Here is a 16,861-nt window from a genome sequence, read left to right as displayed (position 1 = left end):
CTTTTATACCGTTAAACTTGTAAATAAAAGTGTTTTAATAATTTTTGAAACATGTTTATTGTTATTCTTTTTACATGGTACAGACAGTTTATTACAAGCGCATCACGCCTCCTCCTCCCTCAGCGACGATCAACCTGGTTCAGAGGGGAACCTGGAGAGAGAGAAGGAACAATGCTTAGAAATCAGTCTGGACTCTAATGCATCTGCAGGCTGCTCAATGCAATTAGAGATTTGAGTATTAACAGACTATAATGAACAGCTTATCCAGTGAATCAACTGTAAATGTGAAATGGACGCATGTAGCCTCCAAGAAGAAGAACCCATTGTTCTCAGCCTCATTAAAGGGGTGACATTACGCCACCAGCTGTGAGTGTGATTAGCTGTTACAAGCCGTTTTAAAATCTGTGCATCTTACATGTAGGTGGACACGACCACTTGTGAAGTCAATAAAACACAGACAGGCAGATTTTCAAAAGGCTGATCACACTGACACCTGGTGGCGTGACACCGGCCCTTTAAAGGAGGGAAGGATTCCCTTACATCATTTCTCGGTGACGGCGGCCTGTTTCTTGGGCTTCAGTTTGAAGAAGAGGATGAGGGAGGCGATGGTGGCGTAGGTCGCCAGTACGCACTGGAGGAACAAGAACCAGGCCAGACCCACGTTAACACCTCATCAACGACCATCACATCTCATTGAATCATCGCACATCACTACTCGACGTAGAGATGATGAGACACCCCTGAACTCACATTCCTCCTGCCGGTGATGGTGTAGGAGTTGAAGTACTTGGCGATGCCAGTGAACTGGTGAGATCCGGTGTCGTGTCCGCCCATCCTGTGGTTTTAATGGTCCTGGAAAACACGAAACACAGCGGAATAGATGTTAAGGAACACACAGACGGGAAGTAGTGAAGAAGACCATGATGAAGGCAGATAGTTATGGTAACAGTACAGAGATTACATAGTTAAAAGGAACAGTAACACAATTAACCAGGTCAGGACAACTCTAAGACCTCCTTCTAAACCTACTCATGCATTAACTGGATTTAATTAAGTGTCATTTCAGACATCATCACAGTCTGTGATCTTTGGATTGAGTTCTGTCATTGATTGCTTCTGTCTGATATAACTTGACATTGCCTTATCATCCACCAATCACCTTCCTTCAAGGATAAACTCAGAGTATATACTTTGCATGACCATACAGCTCAGTTAATGATCTGATTAATTCTGCATTAACCAACTAACCAGTCAGTTATATCAAAGCTGGTTAACATGCTAGGATTAGCTTAGCTTGCTAGCTCATACTGTGGCATTAACTGAAACAGGAAACACCAATAAAATACATTAGGAGCGAGTTTAAGAGTTTTAAAGCATTCATTTAAAGTGCAATAGTGCCTTTGCTTAAGGAGTGTGTCCTCTCTCACCTTTAAGAGTGAACCCTTGAGTGAGACGAGAGCGGAGTGAGACAAGTGTCCTTCAGCAGTGGCCTCAGTGCTATACAACCGGATATCCCACCTTCTTTCAAGAAAAGCCATCCGGGTGGGCGACAACGACGTCGCTCAAATATCCTTCCCGCCGATTGGTTGACGAACACATCGATCATTCAGCACAACCAGAAGTCCCACCTTCTTCCCCAAACACGCCATCTGGTTGGACAGAGAACCACGTCGCTCAAAAATCCGGCCCGCCGATTGGTTTGTGAACACGTCAACCATTCAATCCCAGTGCTGATTGGATAATCGTTGAATCACCACCCGGGTTGTGCTTCCGGGTCAGTGGCACGCTGAGGCTCTACACGTGAGTTTTGAATTCTGATGAGGCGGAGATTTAACACGAATAATGTAAGAGTACTGGTTATAATGACCTTTAATTGCATGCTGTCTTCATATCAGTGTGAAACTACGTAACTATAGACATAAAGGCTGCACTTTGTCAGGTGGATAGGCTTCCTCTTGGCTAAGTTTTGATGCTATAATGTGTGAGCTACCTTATGTGTTTCTGGTATTAAAGCGCTGTGTGTGTGTTTGGGTTCTCTCTGACTGATCTCCTCAGCGTGTTATACCTGCCTCCGGGTACCTTTGTGTAGGTCTGAGTGACCCCCTGGGCTTTGAGGTTATGTGATGATATCATGATATCACCTGTGCTATCTGTAGTTTTAATGCACAAACAATGGCTGATTAACCTTTAATAAAAGGTCGAATGTGCTTCTCAGAATAGCGGCTGTCAAATGTCGGCAGCAGAAAATGTAACAGTAATTGATATGGAAACAGACATCACTTGTTGATGGTCTCCTGATGGAGATGGAAGAGATGGCTTCATGTTTACTGCAATCGATTCTGTCTTGGATGTAATCTGAACATCCAGATACTCCAGTATCATTGTGTCACATCATGGTTTAGGCAGTATCAAACAGTATGCACAAAACTCACCTGATCTGAACTATGCTGTGTGGGGATGTGGATGTATATTTTTCAGACGACTGGAATATTCTAAAGACGAACATGGCATCGACAGAGGAAGACTTTCCTCGCGGAGGAATCGAGAAGAAGCCTTCTGAGAGCAAACCAGTGGAGGAGAGGAGGGAAGTCGACAACCTCTTTCAGGTACGGCCCTGACACTTCTACACTCAACTGTGTTTCATACTCCTCCTAATCCAAACAAACATTATTGTATAGCATTTGTTGTCTAATGACTTAATGTACACACCTACGGCAGGTTGCACTACTTGCTCTTAATGTACGCACTTATTGTATGTTGTACATCCTTGCACACAAATACAGTACATGGTGTAGTAGTTGTGGCGTAGTATCCTAGGTATCTCTGTTGTCTACAGGGAATGGGTTAACCTAGTGCTTGTTAGTGATTCATGAACATCCTTACTGCACCGACAGCGATGTATAGTTGTTTCTCTTTCTTCTGATAAACATACTTATTATAAGGCACTTTGGATAAAAGCGTCTGATAAATGCCGTAAATGTAAATATAGTGACAAGAATATTTTTTTATAAGTCTTAATGATGAATCATACTCTGTACATGTCGTGATCTTTTTGTCCCATACATTTCCTGGATATCGTAGATTAAATCCTGTATTTCATCCCACAGTCCCATGAGCAACCAGAGACGAAGAAGAGGAAGGCAGGCTCTAAGGACGACAGCACGACCGCCAAGAAGACGAAGAGGAAGAGGAGTGCGGCCGACCCGGTGACGCTCAACACGCCGGCCAAATATGTGGAGATCCTCCATCTTAAGGTACAGCAGGGCCTCAACTAACGATTCATTTAATAATCGATTCATCGGTCGATTATTTTTTTCTAATAATCGATGAATCTGATAAAAAAAGAAACATTTGTAATTGCCGCATCTTTATTTAAAAACTGAACATTACTTCAAATTCACAGTGCAGACTGAAGTGTAAATACTCCAGGTTATTGCTCCAACGTCCCGGACTATTAAAAGTAATATTAAATGATAAAAAAATACAAAAACATAACTGGGATAACACAAAAAAAACATACAATGTATGATATACATTTATATATATACAGTATATAAGGGATGTCCATGGTTAACCAATAAGATCTTTAACTGTTAAATACTAATGGTTAAAAAGAAATTTAACACATCACTCATATTACTGAGCCGACCTCAACACATCACATTTGACACTGTTTGCGACTTTTTTTTAAGCTAACTAGCTCTATATCCTGCCTATTTTAACATGGATTTAAAAACTGGATTACTATTTTTATCTGACGGGACTTTCTACACCGTCCAGTTGTGTGATTACTACCGCTGCTTTGAATGACTGTTGATGCACGCGGTGCCGGCTCGAGGCCGTCTGCACACCGTCTGCAGCAGCAGCAGCTGACAGAGTTTTTGGTTGGACTAGACGGATACTGAGTTGAAGGAGTTTTTTTTTAACCAAAAGACAGTGAAGGTACAACTTTTATATAGGCCTGCAGTCCAGTGTTAAGATTTGACCAAAATACAAGTTCATGCACGCTGTGGGCGTGCATGAACCATGAACCAACCTGTTGGCGGCTGTAAACAGTGCCGCGCCTACGAGTGACGTATTAATCGCGCGAATCAATGAGCAAATTCGTTGCCAACGCTTTTAGTAATCGATTTTTAATCGATTTTATCGATTCGTTGTTGCAGCCCTAAGGTACAGGGTCGGCTTTTAAATCGCCATGTATGGCACCGACATGCCATTAAATGGTAAACAGACATTTACAGTGTGAGGCGAGTGTGGAGGTGTCCCTGAGCGAGACGCCCACCCCTGACTGCTCCTGACCAGCTGGCTGTCGCCCTGCGTGGCTGACTCCGCCGTCGGTGTGTGAATGTGTGCATGAATGGGTGAATGTTCGGCAAAATTGTACAGCGCATTGAGTGGCCAACGGTTAGAAAGCGCTGCTTAAATGCAGTCTGTTTACCATTGACTGCAGACGTTGAGGTCTAAAGCCGGTTCTAACCGGTCGGTTGTGGTTTATCCTTCCAGAACATCAAGGAGGGCATGCTGATGCTGGCCTGCGTGAAGGAGGTGGCCGACTTCGTCGTGGTGATGAGCCTCCCCTACGGGCTGCAGGGGTACCTGCAGATCAAGAACATCAGCGACGCCTACACCAAACTGCTCAGCGAGCAGCTGCGCTCGCAGGGGACCGAGGTGGGGCTCTCGTCTCCTCACGGCCTGTTCCACCTGCTGCCAATTACTGTCTGTTTTTATTATCATTTATTTTTCTCTTTCTTATAGTGGTTACTTTCAAATGAGTTTTGTGTACCTTTTGTACGGTGTCCTTGAGTGCCGAGAAAGGCGCCTTCAAATGCAATCGTTATTATTATTACTATTATTATTATTATTATTATTATTATTATTATTATTATTATTAACCTCCAGTCTAACGGAGAGGTGGCTATGGCTCCTGGACTGCACATCCTGGTTCTCTTGTCCTTATTCTGCTCCATTACCTGAGTACTGAGTAGCATTGTATAGCATCTTACCCTAGCTATCTCTGTTGTATACGGGGAGTGGGTTAACCTATTGATGGTTAGTGCTTGGCACTTGGTTCTATGAACATCCTGACTTGTACCGACAGCGATGTATTGTTGTTTCTCTTTCTTCTGACAAATGGACTTATTGTAAGTCCCTTTGGATAATACCGTCTGCTAAATGCCGTAAATGTAAATGACTTCCATTGTTGGATTAAAAGATGACATTAAGCAAGGAACCAGAGTTGTAGATTAGCCCTGGATGTGTCATTCTTCATATTGCTAAGAGCTCTCTCTGTGTTACTCGGAGCAGGAGATCTCGTCCCTGGACCGGATCTTCCGCCCCGGCACGCTGGTCCGGTGTGTGGTCCTCAAAGTGGACGTCACCAAGGGCGGGTCTCTCAGCATCAAGCTGTCAATCAACCCCAAGCTGCTCAACAAAGCCCTCCGCCCAGGCACGCTGCAGCCTGGCATGGTGAGTCGTAGGGCGGGGAGCACAGGGACCCTACCCTACGCCATACCTGGCCCACCATGTCGTCTATATCGTGAGACATCGATTCTGCTAAAATCAATATGTTGTTGGACAATCCTATAACGATGCATCACGATAATTATCTAACGATGAATACAAAGTGAACTTCCGTTCAGATTTCCTTCATTCGTGTGTTAAGTGCCAACTGGAGGAGCAGGGAAATGTGTTTAGAGCGCCTTATTTTATTAATTAAAATATCAATATTTCAGGCGATTCTTCCTGTCTATCTCTTCAGAATAAAGCATCAAAATGAAAATATAACGATATTTGTTTCTTGTATCGCACGAAGAATATGATATCTCATGTGTCGATACTTTGTCCCACCCCTCGCGTCGTGGTGGTCGATGTGTGTGTTTACCGGAGGCTGATTTCCCCTCGCTGTGTGTAGACTCTCAGCGGCTGCGTGGAGAGCGTGGAGGACCACGGCTACCTGGTGGACATCGGCGTCGGGGAGACCAAAGCCTTCCTGCCCCGACAGGTGGCCACCGACCAGAACCCCAGCCCTGAAGGTACGGGAGGAAGAATAACACCAAATATTAGGTTTCATTTTAGAGCGCGATCAGGGTTACCAAGGATACATTCAGTGAGACGGTGGGGGAACAAGATTCTTAAAGGGGAACCCTCACATCCTGGGGTTAATGCAAAGGTAGCAAAGGTGAGGGGCGGGACCATTGTGACGAGGGTTGGGATTGGTCAGGGCTGAAGTCAGTCATGGAGGGAGAGGCCAGGTTTAGCTGTAATACTCTATGGGGTGAAGTGGACATGTGTGCAAGGCTGCAAGACGGTTAAAGGAATCTAAACAATGAGTCAGTCGATTGGTCTCAGTGTCAGACTTCGTGGCTACAGCTGCGTTGCAAATGCAAACTATACAAGGATAATGTATAGAAATTCCTTTTCAAGGAATTTTCAGTTACTGTCTTTGGTTCGTTAACTGATTCATGTGTTGAATTGTCAGCCTCAAGGTGCATTGAAATCTGTTTAGAGCGCCTTATTTTATTGATTAAAAAATCTATATTTGGGGCGATATAACCCGTCTAACTCTACATGAATAGAGCATAAAAACACAAAAGAAAATTGTAAAAAAAATTCCCTAAAAAATAAAATATTAGTATCGATCTTCGGTTCGCGGCAGAGAAGGGCGATGATTTATCGCCGTATGGATGTTATGTCTCCCCCCCCCCATATATCCACGTGTGTCCTCTCTCTCCAGAGCTGCGGGCGGGCCAGTCCATCACCTGCCGGGTGGACGAGGTGAAGGGCTCGGGCCGGGTGGTGCGTCTCTCGGTGAACCCCCTGACCCTCGCCCGGACGTTCGCCGACGCCTCCCACGACTGGAGCCTCACCAGCCTGCAGCCCGGCCTTCTGGTCAAGGCCAAGATCAAAGCGGTGAGCCAAGGGATGGCACCAGGCTGTGTGTTAAAAGCAGCTCAAGTTACAAAAGGCATCCTAATTTCCGATTTCAAGTACAGATGTTCTGATACCGACTCGGAGTATCGGAAAATCCCCCGATACTGCCTAAAACGAAGTATCGGGTAGCTACCATCTAACTATCGTGTGATAGTTAAGAAAAAATATTTAGTCCTCAGTAAGTCAACTGGCTATACATTGCTGTCATCGTAAGAGAACCCTTCAATAAGAACAAGTGCTGTTGGTAGTTATAATGCTAGATGCTGTATCGGTATATACTCGGTATTGGCCGATACTGAAGTTCAGGAATCAGTATCGGGAAGGAAAAATGTTATCGGAACATCTATAGAGCTTGATCCTTTTCGAGGAGTCGTGTTCTTGGACCTCTGACTGTCGTGGCCTAGTTGTGATTTTGAAATGATTCCGTTTGCAGGTGACCAAACATGGTCTTCTCCTGAGCTTCCTGTCCTTCAGCGGCCAGGTGGACTTCCTGCACATGGAGCCCGAGGCGGTCTCCACCTACACCGTCGGACAAGAGGTACACCACCCCCCCGATGTTGAATATCAACTCCGCCCACAGGGTTAAAACCGTCCTGCACAATACTGTTCATCGTTCAGCCCCCGGAGTGGACGCATCGCAGCCTCTCCTCAACGTTCTGGTCTCTGCCTCTGGCCCCCGTCAGGTCCAGGCCTGTGTCCTCTACATCGAGCCCATCACCCGCCTGGTGGCCCTCTCTCTGCTGCGCCACCTCCTCACGCCCGGAACCCTGGTGGACCTCAGCCCCGCCGGGGCGGACCGTATCGGGGAGGTGGTGGCTGGCTGCAGGGTGACTTCCATGCACAACATGTCCGGAGCTCTGCTGGAGCTGCCCGACCAAACCAGGGTCTTCGTACACGTGAGTGGGCTCCCTGCTGTTTAGGGCTTACTCACTGGGTGCTCTAATAACCTTCAATCATGTTAAGGTGACTTGCTTACTTAAGAAGTAGCACAATGTTAGTGGGTCGTAACCATGGGGATAACACCCCCCCTCCCCCTCGTTCGTAGACGATTTTATTTATTTATCTCAGTGTTTGATTTGGAGCGTAAACGGGGGGTTCGTTCACACCAATAGCAGCGTGACTAGTTCACAAACTCTAGTGTGTGATTCGCACAAACTCCAAAACAAATGAGTCTGTGTTCTGGTCCTCAGAGAAACCACCTGAAGGAGATGGCGCAGACCTCAGCGCTGGACAAGCTGCTCTCCCTCCCGGAGCTGAGCTGCAGGATCCTGAACTTCAGCGCCATGGAGCAGGTCCACTTCGCCAGCCTGCGCAAGTACGTCTTTATTCACCACCTCGGGACGGTGCTATAGTGGCGCTTGACACCGACGGCGGAGTCAGCCACGCAGGGCGACAGCTAGCTGGTCAGGAGCAGTCAGGGGGGTGCGTCTCGCTCAGGGACACCTCGACACTCAGCTAGGAGGAGCCGGGGATCGAACCAGCAACCTTCCGGTTACCAGTCAACCCGCTCTACCTCCTGAGCCACAGGCTGCCCTTTAGTGGGGTCCTCTAGTTTCGGTAGAGGACCCCACTAATGCTTTCTTTACAGCGCCGGGCCATGTGCGTCAGGTTGGCTTAGCTCAGGAGGTAGAGCGGGTTGGCTGGTAACCTGAAGGTTGCTAGTTCGATACCCGGCTACTCCGAGTGTCGAGGTTTTCCCTGAGCGAGACAACTTACCCTAACTGCTCCCGGTGAGCTGGCTGTCGCCTTGCGTGGTTGAAACCAGCGTAAATGTGTGTGTATATACATATATACATGTGTGTTATACTTGCATCGTTGACTCTGCCATATATATGTGTATATATGATTGTACGTCACCTTGGATAAAAGCGTCTGCCAAGTGCAAACGTAGGTCTCTCCATTGAAAGCCTCTTTCTGTCGTGTTTATCTCTTTCTCCCTAGGAGTGTGAGGGATAAGCCTCACTTACGGTACGAAGACATCCAGGTCGGCGAGGTCGTCGTGGTAAGAAGACATTAATTCATGTGAACACAAAGTATAATTTAATCAGGAGTGCAAACTCAGTTTTTTACCCAAAATCGGGCATTCAAAAATAGGAGAGTAGTTATTTTTACTGTTGGCATTCATTTAATTGAACCTTTATTTATACTTGAAAGATCAGTTGAGGGGTGACCTTCATTTGCAATGATGTCGAGTCAAAAAAAGGCAAAGAAAAAAACAACAATACATACACAATATACAATTCATGCATACTTCTGTGAGGTCTGTGTAGTGTTTACTCTGTGACTAAAGAAACCACAATAGTGATCCATATCAGCATAACGTGCGTCTTTATTCATTCCACCTTCCTTTCTTGTGCTCCCGTTCCCTGGTCTCGCGGGAATACGGAGTGCTTATACTATGGCAAGTGGTTGGATACAATCCTATGCTGTATAGCGCATCAGAGTGTTACAGTCTGAAGGGCACTGACGGATTTCGTCACTTAAACAGTTGGTTTTGTAGAATGCAGCATGAATACTAGGAAGTGGTCTTGGCGCCATGCATTGATAATTTCCTTCTCTCCTTTTCGGGCCATCACCAGTTCATGTCCTTTCACCCCTGGTAATAGTTGGTGTTTTCTGGTCGACCTCATTTCTCCCTGTGTCCCCGTCTCCCCCGTCACACACTCTTCCTCCCCCCAGGGCACGGTGTCCGAGCTGCTGGGCCACGGGATGATGGTGCTGCTGTCGGGGAACCTCAAAGGCCTGGTCCCCAAGACCCACCTCTCTGACATCCTGCTGCGCAACCCCGAGAAGAAGTACAACGAGGGCATGAAGATCAAATGCAGGGTCGGTGTAGTGTGTGTGTGTGTGTGTGTGTGTGTGTGTGTCTTTGATATTGTGTGTGTGTGTTATTGTGTGTGTGTGTGTGTCTTTGATATTGTGTGTGTTTGGACCACCACGCCCTGCAGTTTCCTCAACCCCCCTCTCTCCTCCCCCAGGTGTCCTCCTCCTCTCTCCTCCCCCGTCTGTCTCCAGGTGTCCTCCTCCTCTCTCCTCCCCCGTCTGTCTCCAGGTGTCCTCATCCCCTCTCTGTCCCCCGTCTGTCTCCAGGTGTCCTCATCCCCTCTCTGTCCCCCGTCTGTCTCCAGGTGTCCTCCTCCTCTATCCTCCCCCGTCTGTCTCCAGGTGTCCTCCTCCTCTCTCCTCCCCCGTCTGTCTCCAGGTGTCCTCCTCCTCTCTCCTCCCCCGTCTGTCTCCAGGTGTCCTCCTCCTCTCTCCTCCCCCGTCTGTCTCCAGGTGTCCTCCTCCTCTCTCCTCCCCGTCTGTCTCCAGGTGTCCTCCTCCTCTCTCCTCCCCCGTCTGTCTCCAGGTGTCCTCCTCCTCTCTCCTCCCCCGTCTGTCTCCAGGTGTCCTCATCCCCTCTCTGTCCCCTTTGTCTCCAGGTGTCCTCATCCCCTCTCTGTCCCCTTTGTCTCCAGGTGTCCTCATCCCCTCTCTGTCCCCTTTGTCTCCAGGTGTCCTCATCCCCTCTCTGTCCCCTTTGTCTCCAGGTGTTGTCCTCATCCCCTCTCTGTCCCCTTTGTCTCCAGGTGTCCTCATCCCCTCTCTGTCCCCTTTGTCTCCAGGTGTTGTCCTCATCCCCTCTCTGTCCCCTTTGTCTCCAGGTGTCCTCATCCCCTCTCTGTCCCCTTTGTCTCCAGGTGTTGTCCTCATCCCCTCTCTGTCCCCTTTGTCTCCAGGTGTCCTCATCCCCTCTCTGTCCCCTTTGTCTCCAGGTGTCCTCATCCCCTCTCTGTCCCCTTTGTCTCCAGGTGTTGTCCTCATCCCCTCTCTGTCCCCTTTGTCTCCAGGTGTTGTCGGTGGAGGCGGACAAGAGGCGCGTGACGCTGACCCGCAAGAAGACCCTGCTGACGTCCACGCTGCCGGTGGTGGCCAGCTACGCGGCGGCGCGGCCCGGCCTGGTCGCCCACGGCTTCGTGGTGTCCATCCAGAGCTTCGGCTGCATCGTGCGCTTCTACAACGAGGTGAAGGGCCTGGTGCCGCTGAGGGAGCTGAGCTCCGAGCCACTGGCCAGCCCCGAGGAGGTGTTCTACGTGGGACAGGTACGGCGGGGGGGGGCTGCTGGGAGGGTTTGACTCTTATCCCAAAGCGTCTTACTGGGATGCTGAGATGGAGGACCTTAAGGAGCAGGAGGGGTTAGGTACCAGCGGTCTATCTGGTAGGGCTGGGCATCGCAACTCATCTCCCAGAACGATTTGATACCAAGGTCCGGAATTGATTTAATCTTCGATTTCAATATCGATTCGGTAATGTATATTTCAGTTGCAATACCAATTTTGCTTTGATATGAAATGTATTATGCAACTAATGCTTTAAATTGTACAAGGAACTCTCTAAACTGATGCATAAGTAAAGATATTAATGTTTACATTAAGAATTGACCCCAAAGCAGTTACAGTACTTTCTGTCAAACATGACCAACAGTACATTATATCTTATTTCTATCTGTACAGAAGTCAAGTAATTACTGTAACAAGGAATGTAATGAAAGGACTTGACAGAACCTGAACAGATCTGAGCTGATCTTTTTAAGCACCCAGTGATATTTAATTAGGTAGTTATAGTGGTTTAGCGTGTCCATCGTATAGTGATCTCAAACGGCGGTGGGGTTGCCGACGGTGCAGGTGGTGAAGGTGAAGGTCCTGGAGTGCGAGCCGGAGAAGGAAAAGCTGCTGCTGTCCTTCAAGGCGGTGGTGGAGGGGGACACGGCGGGCGAGGGCACCGCCGCGCCCCGCGTGGAGATGGAAGTGGGCCAGGTAACACCCCGCGCTTTGACCCGTCCTCGTCCGCTGGTTGGACTTATGGATCTGTGTCTCCATCAGTTTGGACCAGCCATGTAGATCCTCTTCTAATACACTTTGGACATTAACATAAGGGTGTTTAGCAGACGCTTTTGTCAAATGATGTTGATCCAAGCTTTGTCACAAGAAAGAGAAACACCAATATAGCTCTTTCGGTACAGTAAGGATGTTCATAGAACCAAGTGACGAGCACTCACCATCACTAGGTTAACCCATTCCCTGTAAACAACACAGATAGCTAGGATAAGATGCTACACGATTCTAAGTACTATTTCTAAGCGCCAGGACGTACAACATACTATCAGTGCGTACATTAAGTGCCAGGGCGTGCACCCAGTGAGTGCGTCCCCTGCCTGACCCCCGGTGTCTGGGGTTCCTTGCAGAGGTGCGAGGCGCGGCTGGTGACCAAGTCGGCCGTGTGTCTGGAGGTCGCCATCCTCCCCGAGGAGGTCCCCGCTCTGCTACCCACAATGCACCTCTCGGACCACGTGTCCAACTGCGCCCTCCTGTGGGAGGCCCTGCAGGAGGGGGACGTCATCAGCAACCTGGTCTGCCTCAGTAGGAGCAAGGAGACCATCGTATCCTTCAGCGCCGTCTGAGCGATGTCCTTTGAGTGTTCTCTTAAGATCTGTGCCGTGTTCCAATATCCATACTTCCATGAGTACGCTTAAACGTACTACACTATCCGCACTCACTAAGTGCGCTAATTTTCAGATGTCCGTGTAGTTCCAAATCGAATACAACGTGGTGCACTGACCGGGAATTACGATCACGACTCCCCCCCCCGCAATAAACATCCCGCTTTGAACGGTGAACTCTTTACGCCTAGCAGCTATAAAAACTACAAAATGACTATTAATGCAGGCTATGTGGAAAATGCGCCGACTTTGGCTCAGCCTGGCTCCGCCCTCTTCCGCTACGTAGCTAAGATGGCTGCCGTTGAGTACGAAAAGTGTACATAGATCCACCCTGCGCGGTTTGACCGTTTTGAGTGCACCATCCGGGTCCTTTCAGTACACTTATTTTCGCCCGATCTGTATTGTAACGCCCCACGTACTCAAACTAAGGCTAGTAAGTACGGATAGTATGGATATTGGAACACGGCACTGGCAAATTGACTGCATTTCTACAGCGCTTTTTTAAACAGTAGCCAATCAAAGCGCTGTGCAATACTGCCTGACATTAAACCATTCATTCAGTCTCCCATTCACCCATTCACAAGTCCAAACACACATTCGCCCGTTCATTAACGCATTCACCCATTCATACACACACATTCATACACACATTCACACATTCATCCTCATGCACACTTCGGGAACAGTCAGAGTGAGGTGCCTCACCGACACTCGGTTGAAGCACCAACCTTCCGGTTACCAGCCCAGCCGCTCTCCCTCCTGGGCCTCATGTCCGGTCTGTTCCAGTCAAGTTCGGTTCAGTTGGGATTTAGTTTGTTTTCTGTGAATTTGTTGAGATAAGAAATTACCTTTATTTCATACCATACATGAGAAATTCACTTGTTACAGCAGCCCATGGAATATAGAAAGAGGCAATAATAAAATAAAGTGCATAAAGTGTCCAGCAATACATACATACAATAAAATAATATATCACACATTGATTAAAATGTCATGCCATAAGGGCATAAATGTACACACCTAGGGGTTGCACAATTAATGAGTCAAGAGACCCTTCACTACAGAATAAATACTTAATTACACATGTACAGTGGAGAGTGCACATTATTACATTGAAGTTTTGCAGTATTAAGGTGACGTGAGGAATGAGAAGTGGTCGTCCCCCCCTCCCCCCCCATGGTGTTGTCCTTAACGCCCCCCCCTCCCCTGAAGACCCTCACCAAGAAGCCCCTGGTGCGCTGGGGCCTGGAGGAGGGGCTGTTCGTGAAGGGCTTCTCGGACCTCGTGGTGGGGATGAACCTGGTGGGCTGGATCAAGAAGATCATGCCCTACGGCGTCTTCGTGGAGTTCCCCTGTGGCGTCATGGGCCTGGCCCCCAAGTCTGTGAGTGGCGCCCCTACGACCACCATATACTCTGTCTGTCTGTCTGTCTGTCTGTCTGTCTGTCTGTCTGTCTGTCTGTCTGTCTGTCTGTCTATGTAGTGTGTATCCCTGTTTTTTATGGTGTATCTGCAGTGTGTAGCTGTAGTGTGTATGTGTCTATGTGGTGTGTATCTGTAGTGTGTATGTGTCTATGTGGTGTGTATCTGTGGTGTGAATGTGTATAGTGTGCATCTGCAGTGTGTATGTGTCTATGTGGTGTGTATCTGTAGTGTGTCTATGTGGTGTGTATCTGTAGTGTGTCTATGTGGTGTGTATCTGTAGTGTGTCTATGTGGTGTGTATCTGTAGTGTGTATGTGGTGTGTATCTGTAGTGTGTATGTGGTGTGTATCTGTAGTGTGTATGTGGTGTGTATCTGTAGTGTGTATGTGGTGTGTATGTGTCTTTGTGGTGTGTATCTGTAGTGTGTATGTGTCTTTGTGGTGTGTATCTGTAGTGTGTATGTGTCTTTGTGGTGTGTATCTGTAGTGTGTATGTGTCTTTGTGGTGTGTATCTGTAGTGTGTATGTGTCTTTGTGGTGTGTATCTGTAGTGTGTAATGTGTCTTTGTGGTGTGTATCTGTATTGTGTAATGTGTCTTTGTGGTGTGTATCTGTAGTGTGTTTGTGTCTTTGTGGTGTGTATGTGTCTTTGTGGTGTGTATCTGTAGTGTGTCTATGTGGTGTGTATGTGGTGTGTATCTGTAGTGTGTATGTGGTGTGTATCTGTAGTGTGTCTATGTGGTGTGTATCTGTAGTGTGTCTATGTGGTGTGTATCTGTAGTGTGTATGTGGTGTGTATCTGTAGTGTGTATGTGTAGTGTGTATGTGGTGTGTATGTGTAGTGTGTATGTGGTGTGTATGTGCTGTGTATCTGTAGTGTGTATGTGGTGTGTATGTGGTGTGTATCTGTAGTGTGTATGTGGTGTGTATCTGTAGTGTGTATGTGGTGTGTATCTGTAGTGTGTATGTGGTGTGTATCTGTAGTGTCTATGTGGTGTGTATCTGTAGTGTCTATGTGGTGTGTATCTGTAGTGTCTATGTGGTGTGTATCTGTAGTGTCTATGTGGTGTGTATCTGTAGTGTGTATGTGTAGTGTGTATCTGTAGTGTGTCTATGTGGTGTGTATCTGTAGTGTGTCTATGTGGTGTGTATCTGTAGTGTGTATGTGGTGTGTATCTGTAGTGTGTATGTGTAGTGTGTATGTGGTGTGTATGTGTAGTGTGTATGTGGTGTGTATGTGCTGTGTATCTGTAGTGTGTATGTGGTGTGTATGTGGTGTGTATCTGTAGTGTGTATGTGGTGTGTATCTGTAGTGTGTATGTGGTGTGTATCTGTAGTGTGTATGTGGTGTGTATCTGTAGTGTCTATGTGGTGTGTATCTGTAGTGTCTATGTGGTGTGTATCTGTAGTGTCTATGTGGTGTGTATCTGTAGTGTCTATGTGGTGTGTATCTGTAGTGTCTATGTGGTGTGTATCTGTAGTGGTTATGTGTCTATGTGGTGTGTATCTGTAGTGGTTATGTGTCTATGTGGTGTGTATCTGTAGTGTGTATGTGTCTATGTGGTGTGTATCTGTAGTGGTTATGTGTCTATGTGGTGTGTATCTGTAGTGGTTATGTGTCTATGTGGTGTGTATCTGTAGTGGTTATGTGTCTATGTGGTGTGTATCTGTAGTGGTTATGTGTCTATGTGGTGTGTATCTGTAGTGGTTATGTGTCTATGTGGTGTGTATCTGTAGTGGTTATGTGGTGTGTATCTGTAGTGTGTATCTGTAGTGTGTCTATGTGGTGTGTATGTGTCTTTGTGGTGTGTATCTGTCTTTGTGGTGTATCTGTAGTGTGTCTATGTGGTGTGTATGTGTCTTTGTGGTGTGTATGTGTCTATGTGGTGTGTATCTGTGGTGTGTCTATGTGGTGTGTATGTGGTGTGTATCTGTAGTGTGTATGTGGTGTGTATCTGTAGTGTGTATGTGTCTATGTGGTGTGTAGTAACGCCCCCCCCCCCCCCAGGCGCTGTGCGACCGCTTCGTGACGGACACGGCCGCCGCCTACCAGCTGGGCCAGACGGTGGTCGCCATGGTGACCACCTTCGACGAGGAGAAGCAGCGCTTCCTGGTGACCCTGAAGGGGTCGGAGGTCACGGCCCCGGAGGGCGGGGCCCAGGCGCTGCTCCTCAGGGGCCTGAGGGAGAGGAGGAGCGCCGAGGAGGTGCTGGCCGGCAGAGGTACAGCCCCCCCCATGGGAGAACCAAACCCTGAAAGAGAAGGTCATTGTAGCGTGGCGGCCATTTTACAAAATGGCCGTTTTGACCGCGAATATGTTTTACCGGACGACACAAATGCTTCATTATGTTCTAATAAAATTACTCTAGATACACATATAGGCCACCATTTTGTAAAATGGCCGCCACGGATACCATAGGACGTTTTCGCGGTGGCCCCATATCTGGAATTATCCATCAGACTATTTCATATGACTGTGCCAAATGTCATGCTTGTACGTATAAACCCACAATTGTTACACCTATCTGCCTGACTATTAGAGGAGAACCAAACCCTGACAGAGAAGGTCATCGTAGGTTAAAGGTTGTATCAGCGATTCTAGGCCGAAACATTAATGATCACATTCATCTGATCTTTCCTCACGTCCCGCTAGCCGCCCGCCCCATAAGCAGGCCGCCAAATAACGCGTCTCTGTAGGCAGCCTACGCTCCGAGATCGTACACAGAAACAAATGGTACTACCAACCACTCAAAACCAAAATAAATAGTATTCCAACCAACCACCGACAAGGGGTGGGTGTTGTGGGGTTTTGCGCTGCGTTCACGATAGTTTTTACTGGCTGCACGAAACACGGAAGGGAGGGGCGAGCGGGCGCTGTTTGTTTGGGATCTCTCTTCGAACACCAACAGAAGAGACGTCCCCCAACATCGCTGATACGCTCTTTAAAGTGATGCAGTGGGTTTCACACATTGGTTATTGTATGTTGACGTCCTGTCACTGAACAATGGCACTGACACTGCATCGTGTGGG

General features: G+C 47.7%; 2 protein-coding genes across 2 annotated transcripts in view; one reads left to right on the top strand and one right to left on the bottom strand.

Moving 5' to 3' along the window:
• Positions 1-32: 32 nt before the first annotated feature.
• atp5md (ATP synthase membrane subunit k) lies at positions 33-1,516 on the bottom strand. The gene is made up of 4 exons (XM_079729516.1): positions 1,428-1,516; positions 751-852; positions 541-631; positions 33-151 (listed from the first exon to the last, which is right to left on the bottom strand). The coding sequence occupies exons 2-3, from the start codon at positions 832-834 to the stop codon at positions 542-544; spliced, it is 174 nt and encodes a 57-aa protein (XP_079585642.1). The 5' UTR covers positions 835-852; positions 1,428-1,516; the 3' UTR covers positions 33-151; position 541.
• A 266-nt stretch (positions 1,517-1,782) lies between these two features.
• pdcd11 (programmed cell death 11) overlaps positions 1,783-16,861 on the top strand; it is a gene marked incomplete at its 3' end in the record, with an annotated part of 30,984 nt that continues 15,905 nt past the window's right edge. The window contains exons 1-17 of the mRNA XM_079730408.1: positions 1,783-1,844; positions 2,479-2,606; positions 3,108-3,254; positions 4,504-4,668; positions 5,305-5,466; positions 5,912-6,032; positions 6,734-6,909; positions 7,364-7,468; positions 7,614-7,826; positions 8,121-8,245; positions 8,872-8,932; positions 9,610-9,756; positions 10,761-11,012; positions 11,595-11,726; positions 12,155-12,349; positions 13,622-13,792; positions 15,840-16,053. Coding sequence (XP_079586534.1) covers positions 2,505-2,606; positions 3,108-3,254; positions 4,504-4,668; positions 5,305-5,466; positions 5,912-6,032; positions 6,734-6,909; positions 7,364-7,468; positions 7,614-7,826; positions 8,121-8,245; positions 8,872-8,932; positions 9,610-9,756; positions 10,761-11,012; positions 11,595-11,726; positions 12,155-12,349; positions 13,622-13,792; positions 15,840-16,053 — 2,488 coding nt within the window. The 5' untranslated portion in view covers positions 1,783-1,844; positions 2,479-2,504. The remainder of the gene's footprint in view (positions 1,845-2,478; positions 2,607-3,107; positions 3,255-4,503; positions 4,669-5,304; positions 5,467-5,911; positions 6,033-6,733; positions 6,910-7,363; positions 7,469-7,613; positions 7,827-8,120; positions 8,246-8,871; positions 8,933-9,609; positions 9,757-10,760; positions 11,013-11,594; positions 11,727-12,154; positions 12,350-13,621; positions 13,793-15,839; positions 16,054-16,861) is intronic.

Source organism: Pollachius pollachius (assembly GCF_949987615.1).
Source record: "Pollachius pollachius genome assembly, chromosome: 2".
Taxonomy (NCBI): Eukaryota; Metazoa; Chordata; class Actinopteri; order Gadiformes; family Gadidae; genus Pollachius; species Pollachius pollachius.
Note: the sequence above shows the minus strand (reverse complement) of the source record. Positions and strands in the feature narration are given on the sequence as shown.